Source organism: Protopterus annectens, chromosome 12.part0 (genome assembly GCF_019279795.1).
Source record: "Protopterus annectens isolate FY-2018-M chromosome 12.part0, PAN1.0, whole genome shotgun sequence".
Lineage (NCBI taxonomy): Eukaryota > Metazoa > Chordata > Ceratodontiformes > Protopteridae > Protopterus > Protopterus annectens.
Genome location: NC_056746.1, coordinates 1,363,028,064 through 1,363,045,977, shown reverse-complemented (window position 1 = coordinate 1,363,045,977; position 17,914 = coordinate 1,363,028,064). Strand labels below are relative to the sequence as shown.

General features: G+C 38.9%; 1 protein-coding gene across 1 annotated transcript in view; it reads left to right on the top strand.

Moving 5' to 3' along the window:
- Positions 1-17,914, top strand: part of OSBPL2 (oxysterol binding protein like 2) — a 256,311-nt gene that overhangs the window by 42,196 nt on the left and 196,201 nt on the right. Inside the window, exons 3-4 of the mRNA XM_044090414.1 lie at positions 12,847-12,981; positions 15,554-15,651. Coding sequence (XP_043946349.1) covers positions 12,847-12,981; positions 15,554-15,651 — 233 coding nt within the window. The remainder of the gene's footprint in view (positions 1-12,846; positions 12,982-15,553; positions 15,652-17,914) is intronic.

The window sequence follows — 17,914 nt, the reverse complement described above, 5'->3', positions numbered from 1 at the left end:
TAACCAGGATCATACCATAGATCATTTGGACCCATGCCATGGTTAATAATTATATATTACCCCTAATGATAATAACCAGGATCATACCATAGATCATTTGGACCCATGCCATGGTTAATAATTATATATTACCCCTAATGATAATAACCAGGATCATACCATAGATCATTTGGACCCATGCCATGGTTAATAATTATATATTACCCCTAATGATAATAACCAGGATCATACCATAGATCATTTGGACCCATGCCATGGTTAATAATTATATATTACCCCTAATGATAATAACCAGGATCATACCATAGATCATTTGGACCCATGCCATGGTTAATAATTATATATTACCCCTAATGATAATAACCAGGATCATACCATAGATCATTTGGACCCATGCCATGGTTAATAATTATATATTACCCCTAATGATAACCAGGATCATACCATAGATCATTTGGACCCATGCCATGGTTAATAATTATATATTACCCCTAATGATAATAACCAGGATCATACCATAGATCATTTGGACCCATGCCATGGTTAATAATTATATATTACCCCTAATGATAATAACCAGGATCATACCATAGATCATTTGGTGGGACCCATGCCATGGTTAATAATTATATATTACCCCTAATGATAATAACCAGGATCATACCGTAGATCATTTGGTGGGACCCATGCCATGGCTAATAATTATATATTACCCCTAATGATAATAACCAGGATCATACCATAGATCATTTGGTGGGACCCATGCCATGGTTAATAATTATATATTACCCCTAATGATAATAACCAGGATCATACCATATATCATTTGGTGGGACCCATGCATGGGATAAAGCATTTAGCAGCTACCTCTGTCCATTAATACTACAGGGTGCATTCCTGGGTAAACTTTCTGTTTCTCATCCATAGATGGACTTGCATATGGACAAGTGAGAACGTTGTTTTATGTGGATAGAGAGTCTATTCCAGAGCAGTGGTATTCTCTGCAAGATGAGTATAGTAGAGGCCCTCACCGCCACAATTCCAGTCCTGTCTTGGAAATGAGCATAACTGAAGCCTTTCTGATTATGTTCTTCTGGGAGTGGGTTATCCAGAGAAAAATACATGTTTGCTACAAAGGTGAGCATTGCTTTCTCCTGCTCTGTTCAGTCCATAAGGGCATAGATGATTGGCTACGAATGCATTCACAGTTCAGCAACTGGGTAGATTATTTTATGCCTTTTACTTTTCCTTCTTATTCCACACCAGCTAGTAGAATTCAGAAGGCTGAAATCTGTCCTCCCAGTTTGGTGGGTAAGAATAATATGGCTTCAGCCTATCTGGGCCTTTGCCATAGAGAAGTATCTTCCTGTGCGGACTGAGAGAGTCACAGTGGATTAGGGTTGCTTCTGGCTCCATCTTCATCTTTGAGGCTCTGGTAAGTTGCCTGATCTGACCAGATCCTCTGCCTGAGGTTGAAGTGATAATTGAGGCTGTCTGAAAGCTGTCCACTAGTCAGACTTGAGTTGTAAAGTGGAAGCATTTTTCTCTCTCGAAAGAAATTTTCTTTTTGGAAATGGAGGTGTTCTTCATCGCATCACAGTCTGAAAGTGGATCTACCATGCCTCAGATACTCCTTTTGAGTTGAGTTTCAGGTATTCCATGGTCATAATGCAGGTTTCCATTATGTCAGTGAATTTTAAACTTAACAGTGCAGCAAAACGTTTGCTAGCACTCCCTTACCAAGTAGTTTCTGAAAAGATTATGTCATCTTTATCTGCTGTCCCTTTTCTTGGGACTTGTACTTCATGATAGACAACATTGGCCATACGCTGTTCTAATAAGCTAAACTGTTTTGTAAAACATTGCTTTTTGGTAGCTCTTGCCCTCTTCACAAGATCTCAAAGTTAAAGGCTCCAAATTGCAGGGAATACCATTTGGGCTTTCACATCAGTCTGGTATTCCTCCTGGCTAACATTTTCCTCCTAGATGTGATTTTGAGATTTCTCTAAACCAATATATTCATTTTCCTGTTTTTCTTTCACTTAGCATACCTTTCTCTTTAACTTGTTAATTTTTCCTGGAACTGGTGCACACATTACCAGAGATAACTTTATACATTATTGCATTCTTTTTTTTCATCGTATATAATATTAGATTCCTTTTTCCTTCGTCATTCATTTACTTCTTTCCCTACTGTCATAATACCCTTATTGGAAGCAACATAATACAGCTTGTAGCTCCAAAGAAAATGGGACATTCACCGGACAGGACGCAGTATAGCTTCCCCTTCAGTTAGATATACACTTTCATTTTAAGAAAAACTTCAAATGTAATACATATACTTTACCTTTATATTAATCATATAATTATTTTCCCTCTGGTGTTTACTGATTCCAGTTATTTTAAAGTATCATTCAGAGGAAATCTCACATTTTGTTTATTTCAAACATTATTTTCCATATAAACATGTCAGTTGTAGTACTGTCTTCATTCAGTGATCCCCATTACGTTATTTTTATGGATTCTCAACTTTTTTGAAAACACTTTTATATCCTTTGTTCATCGTTTTCTTTTGAAAAATGGGAAAGGGCTTTGAACTGAAGTACAGTTTTCTTTTTGCATTTGTTGACTGCATGCTTGTTCCTTAACCATCTATTCCTGCTTCTCCATACATTTCATCCTGTACCTGTTGTAGGCTTGTGTAGGTTTTTAATCCAGGTGAGTAGGAGATTCAGAGTAATGAAGGATGCAGTAACCTGAAATGTAGTGCACTACCTCTCTGCAGAGTCTTGTGGTAGGAAGGAAAGCATTTCTGTTATATGTCTGTAATGAAATGATGTTATCCTCATAGATTCCTATGTCTCTAACTTTTGAGATTATTTCTTTCTTCAGAGAACAGAAATAATTTCCTGTTTTAGCTGCTGTGTCTACAGTTTAATCAGTATAGGTGTTTGCTTTCCAATTAGGAATATTTACTCTATATTTCTGTATTTTGATAGTCTGATTTTGAAGTCTAATCCATGTGCTGAGACACTTTCTTATAAAGCTATAACCCCTTCCCTTCACTTTGTTCTGGTAATACTTCAGACCTCCAAGTTGTCTCTGTATGACCTGTCATCAGTTTCAGCCAGTTTCTGTGTCATTTGTTCACATTTTACTTGCTTTCATCTCCTTTTCACCAGAGTCATACCAGCCTGGGCTACATGATCAGAGAGCTCCTCTATGTCTCTTTTCATGTAGTCCAGGGAGGTGCATCTCAGGTCATTCACACCAACATGGACAATGACAGAGTCATATTTGTACCTGCTGTGGAGTGACCTGAGTGTCTGTGTTATGTGGTGGATCCTGGCTCCCGACAGGCAGCTTACAGTGACCCTCTCCTTGTTCAGTCTGGTGAGTGGGACGTCAGTGTGCCTGACAATAGAATCTCCAATTACTAGTGTATTAGGTGTATTATTTAGCCTTAGGGGCTGTGACTGTGTGGCACACTGACTTCGTGAAGTATATGATACGTGTACTTTGTTGTGGGGTAGCGGTTGCTTGGATGTCTGCTTTGGAGGTCTCTGCTGCTTTGGCAGATTTTTATTTAGAGCCTCCGAGTATGTTTTTGTGAGTTTGTGTCTTGTTTGCTGGTGCGTTTGGTCTATGTGAGACTGCTTGTGTGGTGCAAGTGGTTTCCTTCTCCTCCTGACTGACTGTGCCAGTCTTGGGTTGAGAGAGCTCGGCCTCCAGTTTGGCTGTATAGTTGCATCTCTCACAGATATTTGAGTTTGTTGGAAGAAGGAGAGGGTTGTCTGTGTACATAAGGTAATTGTAACATTACCTCAAGATTCCCAGACTCACCAGCTGGACTGGAGAGTATACCTGAAACTGCACTTTGGACATGCCTGGATAGTTTAAAGAACTGGTTTATTGACTGACCGGAATGGATGAATAGGGAACCTTGTACTTCTGGATAGTATAAGGGGGTGTAGTGCTAAAGTTTGTTAGTGCTTACTGAGAAATTTGAGCAAGTGCTGGGCTGTAGAATGAAGGTTGAGTGCTTACTTTGAGAGTTTGACTAGTTCTAAGGGAAAAATTGAAGAGCAGACTTTGTGGAGCTGGGAATTGTTAAAACTGCTTAAATGGCGCTGCATGACATAGTGCGACTAGAGCGGGTTTTAAGGCAGGAAGTTTGAAAGAGATGGGAACTGGCCCAAAACGGCCAATAAGCTACTAGTTACTGGGCTGAGACCACTCCTCCAGGGACAGATAGGTTGCTCAGAGCTCCCCACTCTCACTGGTGAACAAAGAAGCTTCCTCCTATCCAAGTAAGGATATGGGCAACACAGGAACTATGACATAGCCTAGAATTCAGCAATACCTGAAAACTGGACTATTCTAGTTCAGAAAAGGTGGGAAACGGATTTTTTTTTTCTTTTTTTCACTTATACAGCAGACACTAGGCACAGGAATACAGTAAATGCTTTAGATCGGCTAGCGCACTTAAGTGTGTAGCCTACAACAATTAAACAAGGCAAAAACAACTTTTAAAGTGCAAAACACAAAAAAAATGCAGACAAATGCAGAAAAACAAACTTTGCAGAACTCAGATAGTTAGAAAACTCTCTTTTCGGCGAGACTAAACAGTCACTGGTAGGAAAGCAGAAAAAAAATACTTATAATCTGTTAAAGTCTCTGTTCTTGTAGAACTCTGCAGGACACCACGAGGAGCTGTGCTGAGTCAGTTACCAAAACTTTCTGTTAATAGTTTACAGTAGTTTGCAGGCTTTAGCTATTTTTAACTGCTCTCTGTCCAGATCTATATTTTTAGCTGCACAAACTACAACCAAATTGAAAATGCCATTATTACGTTTCCTTGTTCTGAACCCTCTTCCCTTTTCATTAGAGTGCCTGTATTTTGGCTCATCAGGAATGTAAATGGGACTTTGTAAGAGTGGTCCTCCCCTGCTATTTACCACCTTCTCATTTTTCTTTTATTTTCTTCTCTGTGTGGCTCACGCTCTGTCTGAGAGTGCCTAAGCACAGTCCTCACAATTTATTCGTCTTTAGATTGCTGTACCCCTGCAAAAGACTTAGCTTCAGTTTTACTTTTTCTTATAGGTACATGTTGCCTAGAGTCTACCCGTATTTGTGTTTTTTGTGTTATAGACCACTTTCTCTCTGTGTGTCTGTCCTGGTGAACTGTATTTTATTGTTACATTTTTCCTCTCAGTTTCCACCTGCTGTTTAAAATTCACTATTTCTTGAGGTTTCTGTCTTAGCATGACAGAAAGTTTACAATTCTGCTCAAGTGGTGCATTTTCCATATTTCTTAATTTAATTTACTCAGAGTACACCCTTTTAGGTAGTGTTCTCTTCATTTCTCCTAGTCATTTTAGCTCCCTACATTTCAAAACTTTCAGGTTGCAGTAACACTTCCATTCCCTGCTTTGCAGCACTTCCAAGCTGCAGTATTTTAGTGTACAAGTCCCTTTCTTATATCGGTTTGTTACAGGTGAATCCTAACATATTTCTTATAACTAGTGTGGGTTATTCCTGCCTTTCTATTACTAGCCAAATTTTGTACATTTGGGACTTTCTAACTTTATGCCATTTTTTATTGAATGCATGCACTCTGCATGTGTATGGTGTGCCCCCCTTCTTTTTTCTGGGTTGGGCAGAGGCATGTCTCTGTAAGCTTATTCACCTTCATATAACTAGTGTGCATTATTCCTGTCTTTGTATTACTAGCCAAATTTTGTACATTTGGGGCTTTCTAACTTTATGCCATTTTTTTATTGAATGCATGCACTCTGCATGTGTATGGTGTGCCCCCCTTCTTTTTTCTGGGTTAGGCAGAGGCATGTCTCTGTAAGCTTATTCACCTTCTGGTCTATCAGCTGTTTAAAATAATGAATGTCTTTTCCTATTATCATGATTTGTTATGTTTAGAACAATGACATTGGGATAATGGGAAGGACTACATGTCCAAACCCAGTATGTGCTTCATCTGAGTAATAAGGTAGGTACTGTTTCTTATCCCCATGAATGCATACCACTTGTTAGCAGCAGTGCTCTATGGGAAGGACTACATGTCCAAACCCAGTATGTGCTTCATCTGAGTAATAAGGTAGGTACTGTTTCTTATCCCCATGAATGCATACCACTTGTTAGCAGCAGTGCTCTATGGGAAGGACTACATGTCCAAACCCAATATGTGCTTCATCTGAGTAATAAGGTAGGTACTGTTTCTTATCCCCATGAATACATACCACTTGTTAGCAGCAGTGCTCTATGGGAAGGACTACATGTCCAAACCCAATATGTGCTTCATCTGAGTAATAAGGTAGGTACTGTTTCTTATCCCCATGAATGCATACCACTTGTTAGCAGCAGTGCTCTATGGGAAGGACTACATGTCCAAACCCAATATGTGCTTCATCTGAGTAATAAGGTAGGTACTATTTCTTATCCCCATGAATGCATACCACTTGTTAGCAGCAGTGCTCTATGGGAAGTACTACATGTCCAAACCCAATATGTGCTTCATCTGAGTAATAAGGTAGGTACTGTTTCTTATCCCCATGAATGCGTACCACTTGTTAGGAGCAGTGTTCTTTTCACGCACATACTGCTCTTTTATAAGTGTTACCATAGTGTCTAACAGCCCTTGCAGCTTTTTGTCATCAGTGAAGATAGTGCACTTGATTAATCTGCAGTTGTACAGTTATAGAATGCTGTTTCATCCTTCCTCGACTATATTTATCACAATCTAGAAACTTAACATCATTAGTAACATGTTTTTGAGAAGTTGTTGTTTCCATAGGATTATCGGCATTACTATCGCTAGTGCAAAGCCTAGCCATGAAACCCTCTTTTCCACATTGTAAACAGAATATGTCTGTAGTTGTTGCTTTTATTACCAACAAATAGACCATGGTCTGAGGAAGCCTCTTTGGCGAAAGCTCTTACCTGCTATTTGTGTTCAAATAAAAGTTTGGACTTGTTTAAGAATCTGTGGCATGAAAACTGAATTTTTGAACTGGAAACAACTAACGTGTATGGTCTGAATAGACGCATTGAATGCTGAAAACTTCTATCTGCTCAAGGTTGTTCCTAAGCCTTTTTGGTGATTTGATTTATTTATTTGCTTGCATTTGGCTTAGGAACACTAACTTCTTGGTGGTGCAAACTGTTACCGTATCTATTTTATTACCAACACTTGACATATGTTTAACTACATTTATAGGCTGCTCATGGTTTTGTGGCATAACAGTATTTCTACTGGCACAGCAAAACTTTCAGAGTCTTTAATTTGTCAAAAGGTCTTTGTTTCCTACTCAGGCCTTTTGAATTTGTCTTTTGTTGTATTTTCTATATTTTTTATGTTGACCTTGTGGCTGTAACCAGAAATTAATAATGTTCTTGCAGTTATTAATTATGACAGTGTGGTGCCTTCTTTATGGTGTTTGCAGGTCCTTCTGTGCATTTTACACTGATCTTTGATTTCTTCCACTTCTCAGCAATCAGATAGTTGTTGGTCCATAATCTGCCTTTAGGTGCACTTGTGATGAGAATGGATATGTGCAATCCTGCAAGTGGACTGGCATTGCATCCAGGATTGTTTTTTTGCCTAATGCTTTTTTCTTGGAGTGGTGATAGGTTTCATCTGACTTTGACGCTAAAGTAGATGACGTGGGTATTGAAGATGGATAGATGGGTGGAGTCTGTAAAAGTCATAGCTGGTAACCAGCTTGGTGCCCGTACTTTGTAGTGTCGGATGTCAGCTCCCAGCAAGAACGCATCCTTTTTTTCTTTCTCTCTCTAGATATAACAGCAGTGCTTTCATTTGCAATGTAAGAACTGTTAAGGGTGCCCTTCAGTCTTTCGTTTAAGTGACATATATAGTGTGTTGCTTTACAGTAGCCATAACAGTTCTTGAAACTCACATGCAGAAACTCCCACTTTGATTTGTGCTTAAGGTGCACAAGGCATGGTTCAGGACATTAGGATTTTGCTGAAATGTATGGCAGTCTTCTTTGTGTGCATCCCAATCATTTGTTAACAGGGTAGGGGCTTTATTTAGATCTGGTGTAGTCTCAACCCTGTCATCTAGTCTGGGCCAGGGAAGAATAGTAAATCAGTTGTATTTGTGTCAACTCCAATTATAGTTAAGGTCTTAGTGACAACAGGACAGAGTTGGCTTAAACCTCAGGCCAGCATTTTTATTTTTCAACAATGCAGGAAAGTGCTGTGCTGATGACTTTATATCCCAGTAATTTTTTCAGAGGGAAGCAAGTTATGGAACCACTTTCAAATTCCCAAATCTTCATCAAGGTCTCCTCTTTGGAGCTCCATCTATGACCACGTGAGGTGTAAGAATTGTGGAAAGTATAGAACTTGTCAGATATGTAGAGATGTTCAGTTTCCAAGGCCCTTGAGATTTTTACAGAGACATTGCTTACAAGGTAAATATTGGGAAGATGCTATATCTATTTGGAGGTTGGTGCTTAAAAAGGGAGGTGTATATTTATTTTTGTGTTATAGAGCTGTAAAGATATGAACAGCTGTCTGTTATACATACAAAGAGCAAACTGAATTAGTTGATATTTTACCTTAACTGACATTAATCAGGTTTATGGATAGAAAATGCATAACCGGTATTTTACCTTATTTTTGGAACTGTGTCTGTAGACATTTGCCTGCCACTTCAGAATACCTTTGTACCAGTTTATTAGTCCTCCGAGTCCAGGTAATGGAGAATCAAATAAGAAATGTCTTTTCCTGCTGTAGTGGGGGAAGAAAATTGTTGGTACGTTGTGCAAATCTCCCTTTTTCTTATGTAGGGGGAGGGGGTCTGCAATCTGCATGGCAGTAACGCAAAAACCTATTCAAACAGCCATTTGCAGACCTCTGTCTGAATTGGACCAGGAAATTAAGCTTGTATTCCTGGCTGTTACCAAGAGGCAAGGGCTCAGAGACGTATTCCACTCCACTCAGTTCTCCAAGTGTGAATGGAGTTTAGGTTCATGCCTTAGGTAGACTGATATACTAATAGTACCCTTATGATTCCTGCCTTTCCTACCTTTTTATAGTCATGGGCATGTAGAAGCTATATATTTCCCAATATAGGATATCCTCTGTCTAAGAGAAAGTTGCCATTTGCAGCTTCTATTGAAGAGTGTGTTATCTGCCTGGGACTTTGTTTTATGGAAGACAAACTTCATGTGCACCCATTTGAATTTGCTGCAGCTTGTGGTCTGCATTGTTATAGAAAAGCTTACTGTTAGCATTAGTTTCTTCCACTAGGAGGACTGTTGAGCTTCAAGGCCTTTCAGTAGAGCTTTCTTTCATTACCTTTACATAAAGATCACATTTTTCTTCATAATGACCTTGCATTTTATCCTGTGGAGTCCAGTCTAATTCCAAGTACACCATAACGTTTGCTTCATTTGCAGAAGGCTAGGAGGGAAAGAAAAAAATAATGTCTTGCTTCTAGCATTACGAAGTCTGTTGTATTTCATTATGATAGTTATATAAAACCTTTTTTTGTCTCCCTCTCCCCCATTGCTTCATTCTTTTCAGTCTCGTACCTCCGTGCACTCAGTCCATTGTCAGGTCAGCCAGACCTTTCTTTCGTTCCCCAGACTAATGCTGAATTAGGATGGGTTGACATGAAATTTAAGGATATCTTAAGGGGGGTAGTCTCACCAACAATTGCTTCCACATGGGGAGGGATTTTTTTTTTGACTTATGATTCACTACCCTCTGCCAGCCCTACGCTAAAATCATCCAGGGGCTGCTCCCCTCTTCAGGGACCATGCCTCTCCTCAGGCAGCAACAAGATGAATGTTCTCCCCAACTCCCATGACAGGCGTGCGCATCACTTCCTGGCAGCACCTCAGAGATTCAAGACAGTAATCGGACTGGGTCACCTGGGCCTTATTTAGGGCTTTGTCCCTCTATGCCTCAGTGCTGACTCTGTGTAAGAACATTGTTGATATCCTTTAGCTAGTCACTTTTTGGGAACTGACGGTGTCTTCTGCTTTTCTGAAAAATGTTTCTACAGCAGACACCTGCTAATGCCACTTTGTCCTTATGAAAGTCCATGGCTTGGAAAAGTACTTTTAAGTGAATGGCTTCTCCAGAAACATGGTTTCAGTTGGATGACTGTCCTGTTCATTGTGCATTAGGATTTGGGTTTGAAGCTACACCCTTCCTTGGATTTTTCTTCAGTGATTTCCGTGTTGTGATATACCATTGAGAGCCTCTTCAAATTAAAGTACAACAGTTATTTGTGGTGCATGTAATAACACTAGATCTTTGAGAGATCACTTCTAGCAGACAGTAAACTTTCGCCCCCAAGATGCCCTGATATGAAAGAGAGTGTTATCATTTTTGAGAACATTTGAAGGAATGAAGAAGTGGACTGCCATTTTACATTTTTATTACTTTCAAACCCGGGGGAAGATATAAAGTGCAGAAAGGACCGACTACCACACATCAGCATGGTAGGTTTGTAACTCTTGTCATGTGGGATGGTTTCCTCAGTGAAGAGGTCTGGAAATTAGAAAAAACTGAAGTCTGATTTTGGAGCAGTGTAGTCCTAGACACGGCCAAGTACGAAACTTTCTTAAAATGCATTGTCATGATAAATGGCTTGTATATTTGTCTCCTACTACAAAAAGACTTCATCTTGTCCTAATTTGGGTTTTTCTAGATCTGAATTCTTTTATACAGCTGACCTTGTTTCTGTAATCTGTTATAGCCAAGGCAGCTGATATTAGCTTGAGCTCGACCCCACTTAGCTACCAGAAAGCAGACTGCCAAAGTAGCATACTTGGCAAAATGAAAAGTCGTCTGTCTTATGGGCATTGGCTTAAAAGATCCAGTGCATTTCTTCAGCTGACAGGATTTATCCTGTTCTACCTTTACTGTATCTGTGAGTCAGAGTATTCCACTTTCAGATTCAACTTTTGGGTCATCTTGTTTGCCAATAGATCTGTAGAGAAAAGGGAACAAAGCTGGATGTTTTCCCCCTTGACCTGAAATCTTCAGTAAGGACATCAAATCCATACTGGGATGCCGATGCAAAAAATTGTTTCCTTTTCAGTTGCTTATGATGTATATACTTTTGTAGCATACACTAGTACACTGTCTCAGCATTCCTATTGTTCAAAGAATTTTATTCCGTGATTATGAATAACTGCTTACTTTTCATGAATAGTCGTGTTACCCACAAACCCCAAGTTCCTGTCAGAAATGGTTTGATCTTCACAATAATTAACATATTTTATTACTGAGGAATTTTATTCCGTGATTATGAATAACTGCTTACTTTTCATGAATAGTCGTGTCACCCACAAACCCCAAGTTCCTGTCAGAAATGGTTTGATCTTCACAATAATTAACATATTTTATTACTGAGCGCACCAATTCAAGAATGTGTTGCCAAGCAACTTTGAAGGGTATGCCAGCACCAAGTCACATGACTACAGCTTTTAGACAGTTTGTCCAGGCTTGTTACCTTTTCTTAGTTCAGAATGGTGATTAAAGTATGTTACAGTATTACAGTACACTAGCATTGAGGAACTTTCTGGTACTATGTAGCCCCAGTACATTCTGAGTAACTGACATCTGCTCTTTCTTTAAATATGTGTCATTGCAGAAGTCTATCCAAAGTTAATAATTTCCATAGAAACTGCGTACTGAACGCAGCTACCAGGGTTAGGGCACACTTAAGGAGAGCTGTCTTGCAAGGTCTGCATTCTTGATTTAGCCTGGTTTATTCCAGGAGCTCTGTATATTTCCAAGAAGGTGGCTTCCATGCCTTGCAGGTATCCTTCATCTGCTGCTGCAGGTATGCCTGGCTCATTTTTTCCATATTACATGCTGACTAGGACTGTTTTAAGGAAGGCAGGATAGTCATATGGAGCACCTACTGTAGCACCAGATCTTTATTTCCATCTCAGTCATTGGGAATTGTGGCTCCCCCCTTTGTCAGAATTATTATCCATTACACCAAGACATTCATAGGCTGCTTATATGTCCCTCCAGTCTTGCCTGTACCTTTATCCTGGATGGTCCAACTTGTTTATGGTCTCCAGTTTGGGGGGGATACCTATGGAAGTATGTGGGGGACTCCTTCCTTCCTTTCTGCATTAACAAGAAGTCAGGGGTGGTGCACTTGTTTGTGGTGGTGGGAATTGCAAGGCAGTCTATCGGAGTGCTATCTGATAAAAAAAAAAAAATTGCTTACTGAGATGCTGTCCTAGCATTGTGGTAAATACCTAGGTAATAATCTTTTCTCCTGTATTGTTTACTGCCTACTTGGTTTGTTACTCCAGGTCTATATCATATGAGCAAATTGCACAAATTGCGAACGCTCATAATATCGAATGTACCGGACCTCAAACTTTCTATTGTGGGGGGCTGTGCGCCCCAAACCCCCCACTAAGTATATATTCCAACTCTGAGATAGCACTACAGTGAGGAAAGGGCAAATATCCCATTCTTCACTGTATAGTGATCTCAGAAAAATCACTTTGAGGTCTGGTACGTTCGATGTTATGAGCGTTCGCAGTTTGCGTGATTCGCTCATATGATATAGACCCTGTTTCTCCTTATTAAAGATAGCCTCACTTGAGAATCTAGACTTTGGTTATTATGTAGTAATAGTAGTGGCGTTGGAATTTGTCCATCACTCTAGAAGTTGACCTTCATTTTTAAAGATTGAGAGTTTGTTTATACTGTATATATGTTCCATATTATCAAGTTTAAAGCTACAGACTTTGAAATGTAACATGCATGAAAAAAACTGTTGTATGTGTATCTTTGTAATTCTCTGCATTGCTCTCTGTATAGGAACTATCCAAGATCACCATGCCAATAGTCTTCAATGAGCCTCTTAGCTTCCTACAACGAATCACAGAGTACATGGAACACACCTACCTCATTCACAAGGCCTGCTTACTCCCTGACTCTGTAGAAAGAATGCAGGTCAGTTACAGTCTTTAATGATTCACAGTTGTGCCATGATGTACAAACACATGGAGATCCAGAAGTGAAAATGCCATTTTATTTTCAGTAGTCCCACACATTTCAGTCTACATAAGTACAATGCAGGCTCCTGTTCATTAACTAAACACGAGTGCATATTGCTTTACCTGTATTAATAAACACGAGTGCATATGGCTTTACCTGTATTAATAAACACGAGTGCATATGGCTTTACCTGTATTAATAAACACGAGTGCATATGGATTTACCTGTATTAATAAACATGAGTGCATATGGATTTACCTGTATTAATAAATATGAGTGCATATGGATTTACCTGTATTAATAAACATGAGTGCATATGGATTTACGTGTATTAATAAACATGAGTGCATATGGATTTACCTGTATTAATGTGTTTACAGACATAATGGACTTTTTGAAAATGTGGGCTTGAAATATTTGCAGCATAGTTAAAGCTGTAAGTTAACTCAGCCAAGCTGCTTTTGAGGATTACATAACACCGCCCTCAAACTGCTTGCCCTGCCTTTGTTCAACTATGTACTTAGTAGGTATTTAAACGAAATGCAAGTTCAGATGCCCTGTGCATATCTTTGTGGTGTTGGGTTCCAGTTACATAGAAGGAAGAGGGATGATCGCCTCCTTTGGAGGACTGCATTGTTAGATCTTTGTACCATTTCCTCCATTTGAACTAACATTATAAAATGCAGTGGGTGTGTTGATTCTTCTATGTTTGTCTCATCACCACTGACCTGTTTTTTAGGTTCCAGTCACTTGTTCCTGTTTCGATTAGAGATCAGTAGGCAAGGAACTTCAGATCTATAACTTTTTTCATAGGAAGAAAAAATTCTTGTTGCATTTCCTGGGCAGCCACCCATTGATCTGAATCTGTTCCTGAGTAAGGTTGCTAATGTCCTCTACACCATATTTCTGTAGTTCAGTATGATAGCTCTCAGCATATAGTGCCATAATAACAAATCCGCAGTAGAGAGAGCTTTGTTGCAGCAGTTAACGCTAAACTGATGACCCTCCCCTTGGTAGTTTAGAAGTAACACAAGACAGTGGTGGAGAGAGAGAGAGAGAGAGAGAGAGACGCTGCTTGACCCGGGTTCGATTAGCTTCTTTTGCAAATGATGGAGTGGCAGGGAGGGATGGGTGTGCCTGTCCCTGGTGGGAGGACATTCGACAATGAAGCTTCCTTGAGGGATGGGTGGTTTAAAGAGGGAGTTACCCATGATTATAACTGATGAGAGTGGGAGATGGGACAGGGAGTGGATAGGCATAAAAAGAGCCCCTCCAGGATGAAAACGGAGACAGACGAGCACCCATAATGTCCTTAGGATCTATGACTGGCCCCCAGCGATAGTGGAGTAAGTACGGGGGATAGGAGATAAAGTGGTAGACCCAGTATGGATATGGGGCACTGGTGGCCAGGCCAATTAAAGTCCCAAGGGTTGCCAAAAAAAAGACAATGTTGGAAAGAATGAGTTTGATGAATGAACCACTTTCTACCTAAATGTACATTGCCCACTTCTTGGGAGGGGTCACATTAAGTCAAAACATATGGGTCCTTTTCCACCTGCCTTGTGTTTTATCACAGCTTGAATTCGAAAGCAGTGCTTTTGTTCGATTAAAGGCAGCAACTCATGCTGGAATGTAGTGACATAAATCTGTTTCTAACGCCTCCATATATTCAGTGTTGGTGCATGTTCTCCTCAGTCTTTCTTATTTGTTTATTTTCAGTTTGTTTACTGGGTAGATGGGCTAGTTTGTTGACCTGTTTTTGCCACGACCTGAATACAGAGATGTAATATTCACAGTAAAGTAATACCAAGCATGCTAAAATGAAAGAGAAAAAATGAACACTGATAAAATGCTAGAGAAACACTGCAAACATGCTAAGAAATTATATACATATGAAATTTAGATATACAGTTAATATATTCCACTAATACATACAGTTATAAGAATGCAAGTTTCAGAATTTAACATTCTGTTTCTTGACCGTATCATGAAAGCAGGAACAGTCTTGCCATTTAAATGGCACACACCTCCTCCTCTTTGAAGAGAAGTTTTTGACACATTTAAGCACTTCTATCTCTGGTCAATTGATAAGTAATGAAGAAATTTCATTAAAGTTCTTGAGGGCAGTAGGGGGACAGAGACTGGTCTGTGTTAAGTAATCTTATATGAAGCAAGATCTCACTCCTTGGGTTTTCAGTTTTGAATCAAGAAATATGTGGTTTTACTTCTAGTAGTGGATGAAGCTGGATGTGTTTATGAAATTGAAAAGTTGAGTTTGTATCTACACCATTTTGTAGCAGAAGACCTACATTTTCCATGTTACAGTGAGTTGTTAAATGTAAATTTCAATAAAAAGGGTCAGTGCTTTGAATTGTTTATGCCTGTCTGGTTCAGATAACATATTCAAACTATAGTACATCACAGTAGCATATGGTCTTTATTGTGGTGTTAGAATTCTAGTTTGTAGCATTGCTTTCCACTGTTTTATGATACAAGTTTTTACTTCTCTTTTGGATCCTTCTCTTAGGTTATTGCTGCATTCGCTGTGTCTGCTGTGGCTTCACAGTGGGAGAGAACTGGCAAGCCATTCAACCCGTTACTTGGAGAAACATTTGAACTAATCCGGTATGATGATTAAACGTATTGTAGTCATGTTTATTTTTTCAGATTTTATGGGAATAATAATGGAATTATTTGGGGAGGAAGCAGGTGGTTTTCTAAAAATAGTGCCCCTTTTTCTTCTTTATACTCATCAGTGGAGGGCTGATAAACAGTAGTTATATTTCTTACTCCATGTTAAAGATGTAACAGGAGGTCTCAGTCTTCACAAGCTCAATGAAGGAACTTGGGGCTACGTACTTAGTATTTGAATGTTCCCTGGGTCAGAATATCAATGTTTCGACAAGGCATGAAGATGATGTTGAGCATCGTTAATTATGTAGTGTAGCTTATAAAAGTAATGTGAAAAGTATAGCAGTCATGTATGCAAAGACAGAAATGTAACCAGTAATCTGAAGTTACCTGAAATTTGCTGCCTGCTTTACGTATTTCTTGAACTGGAGCGTGTAACCGAAATAGTTCAATTCTTTGAGTTAGTCCACCAGTATGTTTAACAAATGAGTAAAAATTTGCTCGATTTTTGGCACACAAAATGTATTTAGATGGAGGGGTGGAGCCAAGATGACCAGCTGATAGCAGCAGTTTTTCAGAGCTCCATGAAACTAATATAAAAAACAGGAAATAACTTATTTTATTTTAGCAAAAATACTTAGAATTGATAGATGAAAGTATAAACTATATTATTAGTAACTTTGGTGAACTAAGGAAAGTTTTTTCCTGCCAAATTATAAAGGAGAATATATAATTTGTGGAGATGAGCACTTCGAAGACTTCTCATTCTGACATGGCTTTAAAAAAAAAATGCAGCTTGTGACATCTGCTGTACAAGAACTATCACTAAAAATGGATGATTTTAAGGAGAATTTACAAAACCTCAAGGAAAATTGTCAGAAACAAACAGATTCTCTCAAGGAACTTATACAGCACCAATCCAGAATAACACACTTAGAAGCATCCCTGAATGATCTTGATGGAAGACTGAAGGAAGAAGAAAGCCAGAAAGATCTTCTCATCAAACAAAATATTTGGTATCTCAGTAAAGTGGATGACCTGGAAAACGGGGAGAGAAGGTCAAATATAAGGATTTTTGGCATCCCTGAGAGAGATGAAGGAGAAGTTATCATTTCTTTCCTGAATACCTGGATTCCAGAGATTTTAGATTTAGAGGAGGGTCTGTCCTTTGGTATTGAAAAGGCTCATAGAGCTTTAGGAAAGCCAGTGTCAACATCCTCCTTTGCTCCTCCCAGATCAATAGTCATAAAGTTTCTATCTTATTTGGACAAGGAGTTGGTCCTAAAATCTGCCTGGAGGAAAAGTCCATTAAAATGTAATCAAAACCTAATTAGGTTTGATAATGACTATTCTACTAGGGGTTTGGAAAAGAGGAAAAAAGCTTGGCCATTAATAAAACTGTTAAAGTAGAATAACATCAAAACTCAGCTTGTCTTTTCTGCCAGAATAAAAATCCTATGTTAGAATGAAATGAGATCATTTAATGCCCTAGAGGAAGCCACTGCCTTTATTAAAAACAATAACATTATTTCCTTACTTGAAGATATGGAATGGGCATCTGCATCTCTGAAGAGAGTTACTGATAAATCTTCTTGGACTGATGTTAAAAAGAAAAAAACAAAAAACTGAGTCAAAGATTACTGTTCCCACTAAATCTCTCCAAGCATCTACTGCAGCTGGCCTTTAATTTGTTTTATACTTGTTAAATCTTCAGGTAAGGTATGTCATGATGATATTTTTCTTATTGCTTTTCTTTCTCTTTTTGCTTTTTCATTTCTATACTTTTTTGGTACTTTTCCGTTAAACCCCTACCACGTAGTTTCGCTGCCAGATCGGCGTGTCTCGCCTTTATTTTACACAAACGTGCATATTGAACAGAGTACATGCCTACAGTATTATATTTATGTATACTTTGATCTGATAGTGTTTTTTTTTTTTTTTGGTTTTGCAGCTATTCACTTGCTTGTCAAGTGACCCACATTTAAAAAGCATCACTCAGTTTTGTATGGCGTTTGCAACAGGTCTACCTGCCTTAGTTTTACATACTCAATATATTCATTGCTATATCCTGATATGTCTGTAAAACTCCAATGTAAAATACAAACATGAACATGCACTCATGATGACATGCTTTGAAAGGTATGCGTACAGTTAAGAAGTGCAGAAAGTTTCTTGGCAGACGTCTTTAATACAGTAGTAGGATATGGAGTGCAAGTGTGACTGCAGTGGCTATTTTTTTTCTGTTGAAAAAGTAAAA